Source organism: Brassica napus, chromosome A1 (genome assembly GCF_020379485.1).
Source record: "Brassica napus cultivar Da-Ae chromosome A1, Da-Ae, whole genome shotgun sequence".
NCBI classification, from domain to species: Eukaryota; Viridiplantae; Streptophyta; class Magnoliopsida; order Brassicales; family Brassicaceae; genus Brassica; species Brassica napus.
Window position 1 is genome coordinate 3,130,793 of NC_063434.1, and position 19,022 is coordinate 3,149,814.

At 36.4% G+C, this 19,022-nt stretch overlaps 4 protein-coding genes across 4 annotated transcripts; 2 read left to right on the forward strand and 2 right to left on the reverse strand.

Annotated features, from left to right (window-relative positions):
* Nucleotides 1-863: 863 nt before the first annotated feature.
* On the forward strand, nt 864-3,590 carry LOC106357396 (B3 domain-containing protein REM3). The gene is made up of 6 exons (XM_013797073.3): nt 864-876; nt 965-1,607; nt 1,724-2,182; nt 2,280-2,660; nt 2,740-3,247; nt 3,334-3,590. The coding sequence occupies exons 2-6, from the start codon at nt 1,539-1,541 to the stop codon at nt 3,369-3,371; spliced, it is 1,455 nt and encodes a 484-aa protein (XP_013652527.2). The 5' UTR covers nt 864-876; nt 965-1,538; the 3' UTR covers nt 3,372-3,590.
* A 238-nt stretch (nt 3,591-3,828) lies between these two features.
* Nucleotides 3,829-8,595, reverse strand: LOC106357395 (B3 domain-containing protein REM1-like). Its single transcript, XM_048780491.1, has 8 exons — nt 8,102-8,595; nt 7,715-8,012; nt 7,535-7,644; nt 7,010-7,426; nt 6,638-6,883; nt 6,279-6,531; nt 4,593-6,188; nt 3,829-4,320 (listed from the first exon to the last, which is right to left on the reverse strand). The coding sequence occupies exons 1-7, from the start codon at nt 8,165-8,167 to the stop codon at nt 6,139-6,141; spliced, it is 1,440 nt and encodes a 479-aa protein (XP_048636448.1). The 5' UTR covers nt 8,168-8,595; the 3' UTR covers nt 3,829-4,320; nt 4,593-6,138.
* A 401-nt stretch (nt 8,596-8,996) lies between these two features.
* On the reverse strand, nt 8,997-12,380 carry LOC106357394 (B3 domain-containing protein REM1-like). Its single transcript, XM_013797071.3, has 7 exons — nt 11,111-12,380; nt 10,676-11,015; nt 10,498-10,604; nt 9,980-10,393; nt 9,616-9,870; nt 9,255-9,534; nt 8,997-9,164 (listed from the first exon to the last, which is right to left on the reverse strand). Exons 1-7 carry the CDS (start codon nt 11,177-11,179, stop codon nt 9,115-9,117), a joined length of 1,515 nt encoding a protein of 504 aa, XP_013652525.2. The 5' UTR covers nt 11,180-12,380; the 3' UTR covers nt 8,997-9,114.
* A 2,765-nt stretch (nt 12,381-15,145) lies between these two features.
* On the forward strand, nt 15,146-18,536 carry LOC106354734 (probable xyloglucan glycosyltransferase 5). The gene is made up of 6 exons (XM_013794757.3): nt 15,146-15,544; nt 15,671-16,390; nt 16,469-16,777; nt 16,846-17,136; nt 17,211-17,324; nt 17,638-18,536. The coding sequence occupies exons 2-6, from the start codon at nt 15,671-15,673 to the stop codon at nt 18,280-18,282; spliced, it is 2,079 nt and encodes a 692-aa protein (XP_013650211.2). The 5' UTR covers nt 15,146-15,544; the 3' UTR covers nt 18,283-18,536.
* Nucleotides 18,537-19,022: the final 486 nt, after the last annotated feature.

Consider the following 19,022-nt stretch of genomic DNA (forward strand, 5'->3'; position numbering starts at 1 on the left):
GGCCCAATACATTCTTCACAAAAAACGTGACGTTCCTGAAACAGAAGGTGATGAGATTGAAACCGAGGATTGTCTAGAGACAGCTCAAATGAACCAGAACAGGACTGTGGCAATAGATTTTAAACCTGACATGTTAAGGTCAGGTCAACTTGTAAGTTCCAACACCTTTTGTTTTAAGGGTTCTTTTTTTTGTGTGTTATTGGCTCAAATGTGTTGGTTTTCTTTGTACAGCGACTTCCTGCATTGTTTTCAAGAGAGAACGGGATCAATGAAGCAGGAGAGGTAACTATAGTGAACAAAGACGGCGTAGAGTGGAAGTTGCGTCAAGGGACGAGGACAGTTTTACATTAGAGGTTTTAAAGATTGCTTTAGAGCCAATGGCATAAAGAAACTTGGTGACTCCTTCACACTGGACGTTGTTCGAGGAGGAACTAGTCCTGTTCTCAAGATCTGCTCCAAGGTTAACACCAAATCAGTTACATTCCAAGTTCTTGGCATTTTTTGTTGCTTTATAATATTGTGCTTAAAAAAATGTGTTCAGGAAAAGGAAGCATCAGTTGATGGTAATCAGACTACGAGCAGAAGACAGTCAAGGATGATTCAAGCACCAAGAGCTGAAGAGGAGATGGAGACTAGGGTCCAAAAGAAAGCTCGAGTTTCTGGAGAAGGAGGATCATCTCGCCGTAAACAAATTAAGTGTTGGTCCAGCAAACTTGCAGCACACGAAAGCACTTGAACCTTGCTCAATCTCTGATCAAGTGAGTAAGGTGAGAGAGAGTAATGTGCACACTTTAACAGATGTAAGACAGTTTCGGTCGGAGCTCGAGATAAGGGAACAAAATCTAGAAACTTGGCTGCTGGAAATTGATGCACTAGGTATGATCTGAATAATCGATCAACAGTACGCTTCAATGTTTTGTTTTGGTTATACGTTTTTTTGAGAACTTGATGTTGGAACAAGCAGGGGAAAAGATACAGGGGATCAGCAAATTCTTCAACGTTAATCAAGTCTAGAGCGGAGGATATAAAGATCAAAGAGTTATAGACGATGGAGTTAAAAGATCATTTCCTTCTTGTTTTGCGTTTTCACTCCTTTTATTATTATTTTTGGTTTGTTTTGTTTTGTGTTGTTTAGACATTACCACTTTGAATCTCCCTCAAATCAATTTCAGTTAGCAACCCTAATGATTCAACTTACTTATTCCTTATAATAGTCAATTAGCTAACGAAAGTAGTACAACAAATACACTAACAATATACAACCACTTACTGTACGTAACTAAAGAAAGTGTGTGTAAAGATGACGTTGGATTGAAAAAGGTAAAATCTCTCTGAAAAGGCTATGGATACGTGAACTAGTGCAGTGATTTGACCCAAAGTGATTAGACTTCCTAAAGAACAGAGACACGTCTTGGAAATAATAATAATTATCCAGTAAAAAAGCTGAAGGCGTCACATTATATACTATTGCTCTCTGTAAATTAGTTACTGGAGAGAAAAATAAAAAACTTGAGAGAGATTACTTGAGCTCTTCCACAATGGCGACTTCTCCAAAATCGAACGCACCTTTCTTCGTCATATCTCTTGCTGGCCACAACTCGAGTCCGGTAATCTCTTTCTCTCTCTCTCCGGTACAACTTATTATGTTTGGTTTAATCTCTCTCTGTTACTTCTTTCCTAGGGAATCACTTTGTTTTTTTTTTTATCATTTTTGTTGTTGCAGATCATCCCTAATGCGTTTTTTGCCACTCACATAGAAGGTAAGAATGAGTTAACGATACTGAAGTTGACCTCTGACGCTTGCGACACAACCTGGCAAGTCAAACTGAACGGCCGGAGATTCGCTGATGGCTGGGAAGATTTCTCCAACGCTCACTGTCTTCGAAACGACGACGTTTTGCTTTTCAGAGAGGACGGGGAAATGATCTTCCACGTCACACCTTCCGGACGAAGTTTCTCTCAGATTCATTATATATCTTCTAGCTCTGACGATAGTGAAGCTGACGAAACTTATGACGACACTGATGATGATGATGGTGAAGATGATGACGGAGATGATCATGGTGATGAGACATGGGACAAAGTTTCAGATTTGAGAACAAGAATAAAAGCAGAGTCGTCTTCAACTGAAAACTCTTGTATTCTCGGTGTCACGAGTTCTAATCTTCGCCTAAATCGAGTGGTTAGTACTTATAACTCAACCTCTCTAGAGAGTTTTTGTCCTGAGTCATGTAAATGTAAACATTGAGACTGTTTTTTTTATTTGCTTGTTTGACAAGGCTCTCACAAAAAGTTTTACTAAAGCAAATGGACTGCACAAGAGTTGGTGTGAGATTAATGTAATAAATCAAAGTGGAAAATCATGGGTTATGGGTCTGCGACACAACAAAGGAACTGGTCAGGATTTTATGCGTGGTGGCTGGAGAAGTTTCTGCCGTGCAAACAAGCTGAGAACCGGATCTTTCTACCGGTTCGAACTTGTCCGGACTGGGACAAGCCCTGCGCTACAGCTGTGTTCCGACAATACTCCACAAAGAAACTGTCCCAAAACTAAAGTTTCGGCAAAACCTAACAGGGAAGGTGGTGAGAGATCTTCTATGAACCGGAGCAAGTTCATGACGGTAACCTTGAAGCCTTACATGCTCAAGTCAAGACAGCTTGTGAGTTTTCAACATCCTTAGGTTTTGTTGTTTATTTGATTAAGTAATATACTTTTAAGGAGGCTTTTAAACTTTGCAGCATTTTCAAAACTCTTTTGCGAGGGAGAACGGGATTAAGAAAGGAGGAAAGGTTAATCTGGTGGACAAAGATGGAGGAAGATGGCCGTCGTGTGTAGCTTCTGGGTATGTAAACGGAGGGTTTTATTTGGCTAAGGGTTGGGTAGGTTGTTTTAAAGCCAGTGGGATAAACACTGGAGAGACCTTCACGTTGAAGTTTGTTCGAGAAAAAGGCAAAACTCCTATGCTTCAGTTCGTCTCCAAGGCCAAGACCAAGATGAACTCAGGGACTAGGTTCCAAAAGAAAGCTAGGGTTTCTGTAGAAGGAGAACCCTCTCACCGCACTCATGCATCACACAAATCAACTGTTGATACAAATAACGTGGAGTGCAAGCAACCGCTTGAAACAATCTATCACCAAGTCAGACAGAGCATTGTGAACGTTTTAGCTGATGTAAGACGGTTCCTGTCGGAGCTTGAGATAAAGGAACAAAATTTAGAAGCTGTACTGGAGGAATTTGACGCGTTAGGTATGATCTGAACATTGATGAACTCTTCTCGTCTCTTTTGCTATTTTGGTTTTAAGTTTCTAACATTTTAATGTTGGAATAAACAGGGGAGAAAGTATCGGAAATCAACAAATTCTTCAAGTAATTATATTAGGCTTAAATGTATTGTATTGAAGATGAAGAAATTGAACATGGACTTGTGTAAACTTTGTTTGTATGGAAGATCAAGGAATTGAACAAGGTCGAACAAGATGCGTACTTGTATGTGTTGTTATATAATTATGTAACTACGTTACAATGGATATTGATATGTAATGTACTTTCTAATTCATAAATTAGTAATTTTGATTTGTTTTTGTTTTTAGTTAAGTATTTTGTTAACATTTATATATATAGGAAATTTTATAAAATAAGCTAAACTTATAACATCAATTATATATAAATAATAATATTTCAATTGATATTTATAAATGAAAAATCACTAAAATCATTTTTAAAATCGTTATTAAATTTAATATTATGTTTTAAAAATGATATAAATAATTAAAATCAGTTATTTTAAATGATATCAGTGCTAACATTAATTATAAAAAGGACTGATATAATTGGTAACATCATTTTATACACTAAATAGATATTGATATCAATTACAATAATTAATGTAAATATTTGACACTGTTACATCAATGATCAATGTAATGATTAAAATTATTTGCATCAATATTTTATAATCATTTATTTAAGTGATACCAATTTCTTTTGCATCATTTAATGTAAATATAGAAAATAAATGATGTTAAACCATCAATTTTTTTGTAGCGTTGATTCTCTCTTGCCAACGTTTTAACAGGAGCCACTTCGTCTTCAGGAGTTACTTCCTATTCAAGAACACGACATCTTTAAATTTCGTATCACTGTCTTTCACCTTGACATCGACGATGTATCCCCCGTCGATAGGTCCTTTCACCTCACCAGAAACCGTCTGACCAACCTGCAGATCATTGTCCGTGTTCGGACGACCTTTCTTCCTCTTCTCCCGGAGATATTTTGCAACAGGAGGAGCTGAGCCTGAGAAGGCATTCACCGGCATCATTCTACAGAGAAAAACAACAACAAACAAATAATTAAATAGAACAATTACAGTTCTGTTGAACAAAGACAAAACATTTTATAGGGTTTCACAGTTATTCAATCTAATCATTACATGTTTATTATGGAACTGATTTTAAGACCACACTAGAATCATAGTAGAAACCGAAGGATCAATAGATCCATGAATTCTCAAATCAGGATAACAAAGTATAAAACATGAAATGAAGAATTGAAGATTAGAATCACTAAACAAAGAAAATTAAGAAGAACATACTTTTTCTCTTGCGGTGGTTTTTGTGATGTTTGGTTATTATGAGTTTGTAATGGCCATTTTTACTAGCGACTTAATTTCCAAGGTAAGTTTGTTAAATAAATACAAAAAAAAAAATCTTTCTTAAAATCAGATAGATGATTATTGTGGTTACCACCCACTGAATTCCGAAACTTGGTTGCATCTACTACTCTTTTGTTTCATTCGCCTCGTGCTTCATCTACCATTTTTTTTTACTTATTGAATATAAAGGTAAAAAACTAATCCTATAACCGCCTAATCTCTGTTGCCAACAACAATTAAAACTTTCAAACAAATTTTAAATTTATATTATTTGATGTAATTTTAATTATAGGAAAATATATTTAGATTATATTATAAATACTTAGAATATACATAAATATATATGATATTGTAGACAATATTGAAAAATCTTAAATATATTTATATTAATAATTACAGCAATAAAGTATATATTTCATTATTTTAATAACATGTTTTATATTCACCCACTATATATATCCTTTAAAAGAATATCAATTGGATACACAACAATCAAATATATTATTTGAAAAATCACAATAGGTTAAAATATAATTTTTATAGTAAAGTTCATATTTTAAGAAAGATAAGAATACAAGTAGAACACTGGTTTTCTCAAAGAATAATCTTGAATTGAATTGTAGGCTATTGATTTTATGTTGGTAATTAAAGAGATAACTTTTTACCATGTGAAAGAAGATTATTCAATATGGATGAAAGCAAGAATGACCAAAGATAGTGTTGACAAAGACCAAGATAAAAAAGTAACCAAAGAAACATACATATGTTATTAGTCATTGAATGTAGAAATATTTGATGATTGACTGATTATACTCAACTTAATATGTGAAAACTTTTCAATTATGAAGTGTTTCAAAAATAAATGGTCGTATGGTAAATAAGATTATGTTATTACCGTTTTTTCTTCTTTATGTATACGTGCGACTCAGTTATTACTCATAACTTATATGGAGCACGAGCTGTTGAGCTTTCTGACAAAACATATCATCATTGGTCACATGACCATCCAAGTGCCATAAAAACTTAAATAATCGAAAATTCACCCAAAATACATGTTGAATGACTTAAGGGTTTATTCAATCATCTTCAACCTTCATGTGTATAAGCTTTATACGACTACCAAGCGAGCTTGAGCCGAAAGCTGCAGCCTACATAAAGCTCATTGCGGGATGGAGAAGACATTTTCAAGAGGCATATAAGCACCGAAGTAGCGCATTGTTAATTAAACTGAAAGTTCAACGCACAATGCATTCTAATATTACTAGTTTCTTAGCTATATAACAAAGCAAAAACATAAGTCACAAGCCCTTCAAATATACAAACATTGAGGCACCAAGAAAATGGGCAGTCTCTAGAGCTTTAAAGTCTTAAATACCGAAAAGGACCTAACATAATCTGGAGGAAGAAGACGTTCTTGTGAAAACCATGATACAAAAAGTGCATGCAGATAGTCTTTTGTTCCTTTTTCCTGCTATATAATTTTACTTTAAACCAGATTATTGTTGAGAATTTTGCTGATTCCCAATATCCTCTCCCCTGTTCCATCAACCAAAAGTTATGAATATCAGTATACCAAAAGATTATTGATATCAAGAAAAACAAGAAGATCTTGATTCAGAAACACACCTAAGTCGTCAACTTCCAGTAGTGAAGCTTCCAGATTATTCTCCCTTGTCTCGAGCTCTGCGCGGAAATGTCTGATGGTGTTCAGAGTATCTAGAATGCTTTGTTTCACGTTAGCAACTTGATCAGAGACTGAGCAAGATTCTGGATGCTTGCGCTTCAAGTTACTGTTGGATCTGTTTAAAACCCTAGTGCGCCCTCTCTTACTCACTTCTGGAGTCTTTTCCACAGTATTTCCTTTTTCCTTGTTTTCAATCTGAAACGTAACTCGAGAAACATTTTTAGCATCTCTAATAAAAGTTTTAGCTCTAAGTTTAACTAAACAAAGCCAAAGAGCAAAAAGTTGGAGTTGGTGGTTTTACCTTAGAGTGGAACTTAAATATAGGGGTTGCATCTTCACATATCAACTCCAACACGAATGAGTCATTCACTTCAACTCCATTCGCTTCGCACATCTCTCTCCAACCTTTTCTCATATAAAACATTTCACGTCCGCGTTGTCCTGACATGTGTAGATAAGATGACCACTTTCTTCCATCTTTGTTCAGCAGGGTTATCTCCATAGACATGTTAATGCCACTCTCACGCAAGAAAACCGATGAAATAGTCTGACACATGTTTCATAATTAGTAACGAATTATAGGACTCTATAAAGTCATGACTACATCCTCCTACTCAATGTTTCATGACAACTAGATGAAAAAAATACACTAAAACAAAGTTCTTGAACTTACTAGTTGCCCGGTCTTGAAACGGTTGGGTGTAAACTCTGATGTCAGTAATCGGGAAGGAGTATTCTTTTCTTTGCTGCAGCCTCCTACAGAACATATCTTCACTGCATCTGCTTCAGGGCATTCTTCTTCTTCCTCTTCTTCTTCTTTGTCTTCATGACCATTGCCTGACTCGTGTGAACACAACAAGAGCACAGGCCTTTCTCCACTTTCGGAAAGTTTAAAGTTACATATGTCACCTTGACTTAACCCATTAGCTGAGCAAAAGTTAGCCCAGCCTCGTCTGATGTTAAATGCACCACTTGAGATGTTTCTTGAAAGAATCAACGTCCATTTTCTTCCTTTCTCGTTAGCTAAATATATCTCACACGGTTTCTTGTGCTCATCAAACAACATAAACTTAAAATCTTTAGAAAGATCCTGATAAGAAAAAAAACATCATCAATTAATCCATTGTGGAACAACACATCAGCAAATCACTCATAGTATCGAACCCAAAAAAGGGTAAAAGGGGAGTCCAGTAGTTACCAGACGATCTTTGTTGAGGCTATAAGGTGTGACACGAGCTCTGAGGAAACAAGAGTAGCCTGATGAAGAATCTGCTTCTGGTTTCTTATTCTTTTCCACCAAAATGTCCCCTGCAATCACAACAACAATCTTCACTTACGTTTCACTAAACCCAAAAATAAAACATATCAATTAACTAACCTTCGTCATTATCTTCATTATTATCTTCGTCTTCTACATCATCTACATCATCGGACTCATCAGATTCACTGTCGTCAGTATCATCATCAGATTCACTGGAAACAGCTACATGAAAGATCTCATCTCCATTGTGTCTGAAAACCAAGACGTCTCCGTCACTGAAATCATGAACGGCGGCGAACTCTTCCCAGCCGCCGGCGAGCCTGTTCCCGTCTAGTTTCACTTTCCATGTTTTGTCCGAGGCGTCTGATGTTAGCAAAACTTTTGTGTGATTACGTAAGAACTCAGTATCAAGCGTCTGGAGCAACAACAAGAACAAACAAACAGCTTTGAATGAGGACAAAAGTCAGAAGAACAACAAAAGATTATAAAACCTGAAACACTTACAAGAAGTGGTTTGCCTCCGGTCAGAAATCTCCAGTGAAACAGAGAGGGTTTTGGAGGAACCACCATTGTTCAAGGCAGAGTGAAGAGAGAGAGACAAAGCAAAGGGAAACTCTGTTCTTCCCCTTATTATTTATTAATAGATGACGTTACATTGTTTTATCTATATACATATAATTACGTTACAAAAACTATATCAAGTGATTCGAATCTAATAAAAATCTACAAAATGATGTCAATCTTTCACATTTTTGTAAGACACATCATCTTTTTCTTACACCACTTTTACTTGTCCATCCATAGCACCATTTTCAAAGGACTACTACATTTTCTATACATCAAATGATTACCCTGTACTGTCTACACCATAGGTTTTGATCAGAATTGGTTTTGTTACTTTTTATTGCATTGTTTTAAATTTTAGTTCATTACTTTACTGTTGTTCAAAAAAAAAAGTTCATTACTTTTCTCTAGGCATCGTCGTAAATAGGCTTTTTGGGCCCAACTTCTTTAAATGGACCGCAAGTTGGATTTACTATTGGACAGAATCGTGCCTAAGACCTTCTTACTAATGCAGAAGGTTACTGACTTTCCTAGTGTTGACTCTCACTCCAGATTTCACTTTTTTTCCTCAGGTCTTTCACCCCAGAAAAATTTTAAATCGCACTTTCTTCTCGTAAAACGTTTGAATCACGTTGAAACCGCTAGGAAACTTAATTTTGAATAGACGTATATATCACGAAAACATTCAATATAATTATAGTTTCTTAGCTATAGCCTATATAACAAAGAATAAACGTAAGTCACAAGACTTTCAAATACACAAACATTTGAGCCATGGAACCGAACAAAGGCACCAAGAAAATAGGCAGTCTCTAGAACTTGCAAGTCTTAAATATTGAAAAGGAAATCTAACGTAGAGTTTTGAGGAAGAAGCCGTTCTTGTGAAAACCATGATACAAAAAGTGCATGCAGATAGTCTTTTGATTATTTTTCTCCCGCTATTTAATTTTATTCTAAACCAGATTATTGTTGAGAATTTTGCTGATTCCCAATATCCTCTCACCTGTTTCATCAACCAAAAGTTATATGAACATTAGTAAATACCAAAAGATGATGATGATATCAAGAAATGCAAGTAAATTCAGAAACATACCTAAGTCGTCAACTTCCAGTAGTGAAGCTTCCAGATTCCTCTCCCTTGTCTTAAGCTCTGCGTTGAAATGTCTGATGGTGTCCAGAGTATCTTGAATGCTTTGTCTCACGTTAGCCACTTGATCAGAGACTGAGCAAGATTCTGGTTGAGAACCCCTAGTGCGTCCTCTCTTGCTTCCCCTCTCTCCATCTATTTCTACTCCTGGAGTCTTTTCCGCAGTCCTTGCATGTAGAGCTCTCTTCTTACTAGTTACAATGTTTCCTTTTCCCTTGTTTTTAATCTGAACAAAAAAAAAAGTGACTCATGAGTCATTTTTAGCTCTAATTAACTACATGCAAAGTTGGTGTTGTGTGGGTTTTACCTTAGAGTGGAACTTAAAGATAGGGTTTGCATCTTCGCATATCAACTCCAACACGAACGAGTCATTCACATCAACTCCATTCGCTTCGCACATCTCTCTCCAACCTTCTCTTATGTAACACCATTCACCTCCGGATTGTCCTGTCTTGTGTAGATAAGATGGCCACTTTCTCCCATCATTGTCCAGCAGAGTTATCTTCCCAGACTTCTTAATGCCACTCTCACGCAAGACACCCGATGAAAGCATTGAAATATACTGAAACAAGTTCCAAAATTAGTAACCTCGTGACTATATCCTCCTAATCAAAAGTTTCATGACAACAACTAATATGAAAAGTTACTCTAAAAAAAGTTCTTGAACTTACTAGTTGCCCTGTCTTGAAACGGCTTGGTGTAAATTTTCGTGTCAGAAAGCGGGAAGGAGTGTTCTTCTCGTTGCTGCAGCCTCCTACAGAACATATCTTCACTGCATCTGCTTCAGGGCATTCTTCTTCTTCTTCTTCTTCTTTGTCTTCATGGCCATTGCCAGACTCGTGTGAACACAACAAAAGCACAGGCCTTTCCCCACTTTCGGAAAGTTTAAAGTAACAAAAGTCACCTCGGCTCAACCCATTAGCTGAGCAAAAGTTAGCCCAGCCTCTTGTGATGTAAAACGCACCACTTGAGATGTTTCTTGAAAGCCTCAGCGTCCATTTTCTTCCTTTCTCATTAACTAAATATATCTCAAACGGTTTCTTGTGCTCATCAAACGACATAAACTTAAAATCCCTAGAAAGATCCTAAAAAAAAAAAAAAACATCATCAATTAATCCATTGTGGAACAACACATCAGCAAATCACTCATACTATCAAACCCAAAAAAGGGGTAAAAAGAAGTAGTTACCAGACGATCTTTGGTGAGGCTATAAGGAGTGACACGAGCTCTGAGGAAATAGTCTGATGAAGTATCTGCTTCTGGTTTCTCACTCTTGTTCACCAAACTACTGTCCCCTGCAATCACGACAACATTATTCACTTACATTTCCACTAAACCAAAAAATAAAACATATATAACAACTTACCTTCATCATTATCTTCGGAATCATCAGATTCACTGTCGTCAGTATCATTGGACTCATCAGATTCACTGTCGTCAGTATCATTGGACTCATCAGATTCACTGTCGTCAGTATCATCGGACTCGTCATCATCAGATTCACTGGAAACAGCCACATGAAAGATCTCTTCTCCATTGTGTCTAAAAACCAAGACGTCTCCGTGGCTGAAATTACTAACGGCGGCGAACTCTTCCCAGCCGCCGGCGAGCCTGTTGCCGTCCAGTTTCACTTCCCAAATTTTGTCCGAGGCCTCTGATATTAGCAAAACCTTCGTGTGACTACGTAAGAACTCATCATCAAGCGTCTGTTACAACAAGAGTAACAAAAAAAGAAAGAAAAGTTTTATACGATGATAACAAACACAGAAGAAGACTAACAAAAAGATCATATGTGTTTTACCAGAAGCGGTTTGTCTCCGGTAAGAAATGTCAGTTGAAACAGAGAGGGTTTTGGAGGAGGAACCACCATTGTTGAGAGCAGAGTAGAGAGAGAGAGTGATGAAAGGGAAACTAATGTATTCTTATTAATATTTTCTTCAAGATGATAACGTTACACTGTTTTCTCTGTATATACATGTAGTTACGTTATAAAAAAATATATCGAATCTTATAATAAAATCTATAAAATGATGTGAATCTTTCAGATTAATAAGACGCATCATCTTTTTCTTACACAACTTTTCCATCAAACTCCCATCTCCTATCCTAAAGGACTACACTCTGTACACCAAAAGACTACACTAGGTTTTGATCAGTATAGGTCTTGTTACTTTTTTTTATTTCATTATTTTAACTTTTAGTTTATTATTTTTATTAGGAGTAGTTTTTATCTTAAAAGTAAAACCAGAAGATGACGAGCTGAGTGATGACCGTTCAAATTGGGTCTTTTGGGCCCAACTTCCTTAAATGGACTAGAGACGGGTTTAGTATTGAAGACAGTGTCTAAGACCTTCTTTCTCAGCCAGAAGGTTTGAATCTATTCTTGTTTCAAATTTGTTCAGGTTGTTCTATCTGTACTACTGACGGCTGCAGGTTGTGTAATTGCAGCCCTTGGAGATTTTTCTTTTGATCTTTTCGGCTATGGTTTGGCTTTAACATCTGTATTTTTCCAGGTTTGTTTACTTTATCTTGCGTTCAATCTATATGCTATAACAAATATAGCTTTTTACTCCTCATTGCTTGCATTGCAGACAATGTACCTCCTGCTGGTGGAGAAGTCTGGTGCACAAGATGGGCTTTCCTCGATCGAGATAATGTTCTATAACAGCTTCCTTTCCCTCCCATTTTTGTCCTTCCTCATCATAGCTACTGGCGAGTTTCCAAACTCTGTATTGCTATTGCTCGCAAAGGTTAGAGACACTTTCATGACTCCAAGCTTTCGGCTTTTCTCAGTCTCTTCAAAGGTCTTTAACTATTTTATTCTCCTGGACAGTGTTCTTACTTGCCGTTCTTGGTGATTATCGTTCTTTCATTGGTTATGGGGATTGTACTCAACTTCACAATGTTTCTTTGCACCATTGTGAACTCTGCACTAACTACTCTCTCTCTCTCATTTGGCTAGTATCTTGATTGTCAAGTCTTAGCAATCACTTTCTCACTCTTATTATCTTTGACTGCCCAGACGCCAGGTTTTGTTAGAGCTGGGAATTTAATTCTTTACCCATGCGGGACGATCAATTCAAAAGATTCAACATGAGGGTGGGGATGGAGTCGGTTTTAAGTGGGGTGGGTGTGGGTCGGTCGGATTTGAATCGCGGATATTCGCCAACCCGCCAAAAATAATATTTCAAAAAAATATTTAAAATATTATATAATTTTAATTATAAATATTTAATTTTAATTATTTTAAATAAAAAATAATTAATATATAATTAAAATAATTATTTTATTTAAATTTATATGATCCACGGGTCCGGTTACCCACAAATCTGAACTGGGCGGCTATAGATATACAATCTTTCTTCGTGTGTCATGCGGTCGAAATTTTGAGTCGAAAAAATGGATCGACCCGCGGATTAGCAGATCAGGCGGGGTGGGTGGAGTCGACATGCGAACCCAGCTCTAGGTTTTGTCCTCTTGGGTGGTGTTGAAGTACATGTTTTGAACGTGTCCGGTTTAGTGCTCAACACAGCTGGTGGTGTGTGGTACTCTTACGCCAAGTACCGACAGAAAAAGGCTAGCTAAGCTACTGACTGATTTAGAAGCTCACAAAAAATGAGAATTTCTGGTGCGATTCGGTTTGCACATCAAATATGTCATTGTGCAAAAAGTTATATTTGTAATTACTCCTACACTATCGTACGTACATAGACGAACAGATTATTTTCTTAGATTGGTTAAAAACAGTGTTGTACTAATCTACATGTTTTTTGAAGACTTACTACCGAAAAATAAATTTATATTGACAATGCAAATAAACAAAACCACGGACGCTACTTTGGAGTAGTTGACAAACATTTTAAAAACTTACATAAAAGATTAAAAAAATCTGTAATCGACTAAAAGAGAAACTTTATTCAAATAAATGAATGTTGAATTATTGACTGTATCCACTAATTACAATTATGAAAAATAAATATTGCTAAAGTAGAGACTAGAGAGTGTAAAGCAATGTATGTGGAAGGAAATAATAGCATAGTTCAAAGAATATCATAATTAAAAAGTGCTCGTTATTAATCATCCATAATCGACCATCTTAATATATGCATGATTAATGGTCCCGGTCTAAACTGGATATATTCTAAACACACACTAAATCAAATATAGTGTGTCGCATCCAATAATTTGTGAATTATTGTTTACCTAGATTGTCATAGTGATATTACTAGAGACTTAGTTTTCAAATTAAAATCATACATATTCTGTAGTTTATTGAAACATCTAGTTCTTTTCCTGTCATATATTTACATTGACCAATCACCAACCATTACTGACTTTAAATTATAAACATTCGAACTTTCATTTCACCCCACATGGTGAATGGTCAACTACTACTATATCACCACGATTAGTTTTGGGAACCGATATGTTGACAGCTCAAACAAAACAAAGCTATTACCAAATAAAATTATAAATACATCAAGTTAATTATAGCTAAACATATAATTTTAAAAAAATCTTATGTCTTTTAGCTTTTACTTTTCTTTTCGTTTTTATATAATACTTTTGTAAAACGTTAGGTATCGTATAGTAAAAAAACCTTAAAAATGCTAAAGAATATTCTTATCTTCTAGAGTTCTGCATGTCTTTAGTATCGCCATTCGCCACCGACAAGTAACTCGCGGCTGAAACTTTCCGAATTCACAAATCTAAAAATGTGTGATTATTCATTATACTGAATCATACACCTCTTCTTGTCAAAGACACACCACACCACTCTACATTAACTTTTGTTTTACAAAAGGCCCACAATTAGTGGCAATACTCCAAAAGTTTCTTTCCAACTAATATCACACTAGTAGTCAACTAACACTTGTTTAACAAAAGACCTTCTTTCTCGATTGTTAGTGTACGTTGTTAATTAATCACACAAATATCATAACTGAATTTTCTCTCTTTGCTAATTACTATTTCACACTTATTACAAAACATATACAATTTTGATTATAAATATATTTTTATTTTTATGATTAATTATTTCTCATTTAATAAACATATTTTTTTAAAAAAATTACATTTTTTAATTACCTAACCACAAATGTAAAAAAATATATTAAATATGTGTTATAGAGTTTTCACACTTACTTAAATATATATTAAATTTTAATTACAAACAACATATTATTTTTGTCATTAAGTGTTTTCCATAAGTTTTTTCCATAAGTTTTTGCTAATCAAAATTTAATAAGCATTACTAGTTGTTTCGAAATTTATAATTTATCATTATTACCTAATTTAAATTGTAAAAACTACATCTTTTTAATATTTTCTTCTTAAAACATAGATCATTCTAGTAATTAACGCTACAAAGTTAGAAAGCCACCATATGTGTATGTCTTCATAACATTCCCGTTATAATTATAAAGCTAATGGCATTTGCTATAAAACAAAACTATATAACTTGAATGGACTACTCAAAAGGGGTTCTTACAATAATGTATAAAAAAATATAAAATCAAAATATTTATGGAAGCACATGGAACATGACATGGGGAGAACGTAGAAGAAGCGGTGAGAATAGTAGAGAGGTGATTCACTTGAAACCGTTTTGGTATCTTCTAAAACTTGTTCCAATCTAAGCAGTTCCTCTCGCAAATTTGAATTTGTCTTCACCTCAGAATTGCCAAGCAATGATATATGGTCCATACATCAGTAAATTTTCCTAATATTATTTCATTTTCTCAAAGATCTAAATTTTTATTTGACATGACAAGTGCTGACGAAAGTAACAAGAGTGTGATAAAAAGGGGATGAATTTGCATGCTGAAGCCATCAAAAATAATAAGTAGCTGAACCAAAGTAAACACACACATGAAAGTGTAAGACAGATCTCACAAGCTTCACTTATACCTTTCTTCTTCCTCTCTCTCTCTCTCTCACTCTTTCTCTCTAAGCCAAGTATTTTAAATCTCTTCTCTCTCAGACACTCCACTCTCTCTCTCACCAACCTATCTCTTTCTCTCTCTCTGTCATTCTCTTAAAAAGGTCCACTATAAATGAGGGCTTGAGCTGTAGGGATGCTGCTTCTCTGTCTGGTTTCTTATATTAAAAACAAAAATGGGTCTCTAGATTTCTGATTTCCTGGATCTGGGTCTCGCTTTATCTTCCATTATCTGTTAGAAAGCTTCCTCCTTTCTTCAAGATTTGATTTACTCACTCTCAAGGAGCTCCAAAGGTGCCATTTTTAATCTTTTCCTCAAATGGGTTTTGCTTAATCTTTCTTCCGTTTTGAGATTAAAGTCTGTTTCCTTCTTTGAATCCTTACCACATTGAGAAACTCAACTACTTTGTCTTTTTGTAGATGGCTCCAAGGTTGGATTTTTCAGATTGGTGGGCGAAAGACACGAGGAAAGGAACACCAGTTGTTGTCAAAATGGAGAATCCAAACTACTCAGTCGTCGAAATCCAAGGACCAGATTCAGCCTTCAGACCAGTGGAGAAGAGCAGAGGCAAGAACGCGAAGCAAGTCACTTGGGTTCTACTCCTCAAAGCTCACAGAGCCGTTGGTTGTCTCACTTGGTTCGCTACCGTCTTCTGGTCTCTCCTTGGTGCCATCAAGAAACGCCTCAGCTTCACTCACCCTCTCGGCTCCGAGAGATTGGGCCGAGACAGGTGGCTTTTCACAGCCATCAAGCTCTTCTTAGCTCTCTCCTTACTGATTCTCGGGTTTGAGATCATTGCTTACTTCAGAGGATGGCATTACTTCGAGAGCCCGAGTCTTCACATCCCCACTAGCACGCTTGAGATCCAGAGCTTGCTTCATCTCGTCTACGTTGGCTGGTTGGGGTTAAGAGCTGATTATATTGCTCCACCAATCAAAGCTCTCTCCAAGTTTTGTATTGTGCTGTTCCTTATACAGTCTGTAGACCGTTTGATTCTCTGCCTGGGCTGTTTCTGGATCAAGTACAAGAAGATTAAGCCGAGGTTTGATGAGGAACCGTTTCGTAACGATGACGCTGAAGGATGTGGCTATGTGTATCCAATGGTTCTTGTTCAGATACCAATGTGTAATGAAAGAGAGGTATGTATATGCTTGTTCTTGACCTTTTTGTGTATCGGTTTCGTCTGTTAATGTGGTTTTTGTTGTTGTTGTGTTCAGGTGTATGAGCAGTCTATATCTGCTGTGTGTCAACTTGACTGGCCGAAAGATCGAATCTTGGTTCAGGTTCTTGATGATTCAAACGATGAAAGCATCCAGCAGTTGATTAAAGCTGAGGTTGCTAAATGGAGCCAGAAGGGAGTCAATATAATCTACAGGCATCGTTTGGTTAGAACTGGATATAAAGCTGGTAACCTCAAGTCAGCTATGAGCTGTGATTACGTGGAAGCATACGAGTTTGTAGCGATCTTTGATGCGGACTTTCAACCTAATCCTGACTTCCTTAAACTAACAGTTCCTCATTTCAAGGTTGGTAGTAATTAACATCTGTTTCATTATCAAATGTAGAGATCTCTAACTTGTTGATTAATATTCAGGATAACCCAGAGTTGGGTTTGGTTCAAGCGAGGTGGACGTTTGTGAACAAAGACGAGAACTTGTTGACACGTCTTCAGAACATCAATCTGTGTTTCCACTTTGAGGTTGAGCAGCAAGTGAGCGGCGTGTTCTTGAACTTCTTTGGATTCAATGGGACAGCTGGAGTTTGGAGGATCAAAGCACTTGAGGAATCTGGTGGTTGGCTTGAGAGAACAACTGTTGAGGATATGGATATAGCAGTCCGTGCGCATCTCCATGGATGGAAGTTCATTTATCTTAATGATGTCAAGGTACTAATCTCTTATCAATCATCTTAATCAAAAAAATCTCTATTCATGTAACCATGAGCGAGAACAATCTACAGGTCCTTTGTGAAGTTCCTGAGTCCTATGAAGCATATAAGAAGCAGCAACACCGTTGGCATTCAGGACCTATGCAGCTTTTTCGCCTTTGTCTTGGTGCAATCTTGACCTCTAAGGTAGCTTTACAACTCTTTTCTCCTTCTAAGATTACTCCATCAGTAAAAAAAATGTTTCAAGATGATATATATATTTTTTTTGTATTTTCAACGCATTTTATCAACTAATAAATTTCAAAAACATTAATTGCACTTCTTGAATCCTTATTGGTTTGGAATTATAGAAAATAGATAATCATGAAAAGCTATGCATTTATAATTAAGATTTATTGTATGTTTTATTAATAAGTGTGAAAATTCTAAAACATGCAAACAAAAGAGAATATAGTTTTTGATCATTGTGTTGACTGTTTCACATTCTTTCTTATTGCAGATAGCAATATGGAAGAAAGCGAATCTGATACTACTCTTCTTCCTTCTAAGGAAACTCATACTTCCTTTCTACTCCTTCACACTGTTCTGCATAATCCTTCCTCTCACCATGTTTGTACCAGAAGCTGAGCTCCCCGTTTGGGTCATATGCTACATACCTGTCTTCATGTCATTCCTCAACCTCCTCCCATCTCCAAAATCCTTCCCTTTCATCGTCCCTTACCTCTTGTTCGAGAACACAATGTCTGTCACCAAGTTCAACGCCATGGTCTCGGGACTATTCCAGTTAGGGAGCTCTTACGAGTGGATAGTCACAAAGAAGGCCGGAAGATCATCAGAGTCAGATCTTTTATCCATCACCGAGAAAGAAACGCCAAGCAAGAGAAGCCAGCTGCTTAGGGGAGTTTCAGACAGCGAGCTTTTGGAGCTGAACCAACTCGAGGAGCAGAAACAAGCGGTTGCAAAGAAGCCTGTTAAGAAAATCAACAAGATATACCACAAGGAGCTAGCGTTAGCCTTTCTTTTGCTCACTGCAGCGGTTAGGAGTCTCTTGGCGGCTCAAGGAGTGCATTTCTACTTCTTGATGTTCCAAGGTGTCACGTTTCTTCTCGTGGGTCTTGACCTCATTGGCGAGCAGATGAGTTGAAGAAAACAGATTCAGTAACTGGAGTCAAATAAATCAGTGGAGTTTGATTTCTCTATAATGAGATTTGTTGGAACCGTAGTTGGTAGGCATTTAATTTCTTTTCATGTTTGTTTGTTTGTTTTATGTTTGTTTGATTACTCAAATTGTTAGGGATAGAGTGTGTGAGAGACGAGAGATTCATGAATGTATACAATATCTGTAAAGTTGGAAACATGTTGTTGGCAGTTAAAAAAAGAGCTTTTGTCTTGAATCAATGCAAGATTCATGTTCAAATCACCTGCAGAGACTGTTAACTGTAAAATAACTAACTATAACCAGTTTCTGTCTAGAATGGAACAAGACAAGTGTGAGAGACCATTTAATGGTTTCTGACCTTGAGGAATTTCTCAGCTTAGTGTCGGTGAAAAGTGAAGAAACGTGGTGCTAAAAGGTGTCGGCAGAGAAAAGTGGAATGAGAAGAAGCATGTAAAGTTGTGTTGCAGAGAGAGTTGAGAGGGGTTTACGTCACATGATAACAATCAATTGAATGATGTGGAAGTGAGGGATGGGACCGAACTAGTTTCAATGTGGTGGATTTGGGACCGAACTAGGATCATGATCTTGTCTCTTTTACTTTTTGTTGGCTTCATTATTTGTGGTCATGCCCAAAGTCTCTCTTTATATTTAAATTTTCTTATGAGTACTTGCAAGAGTAACATGAAAACCTGGTCAGTGGCTTGTATTAGTTGGGCTTAATATTG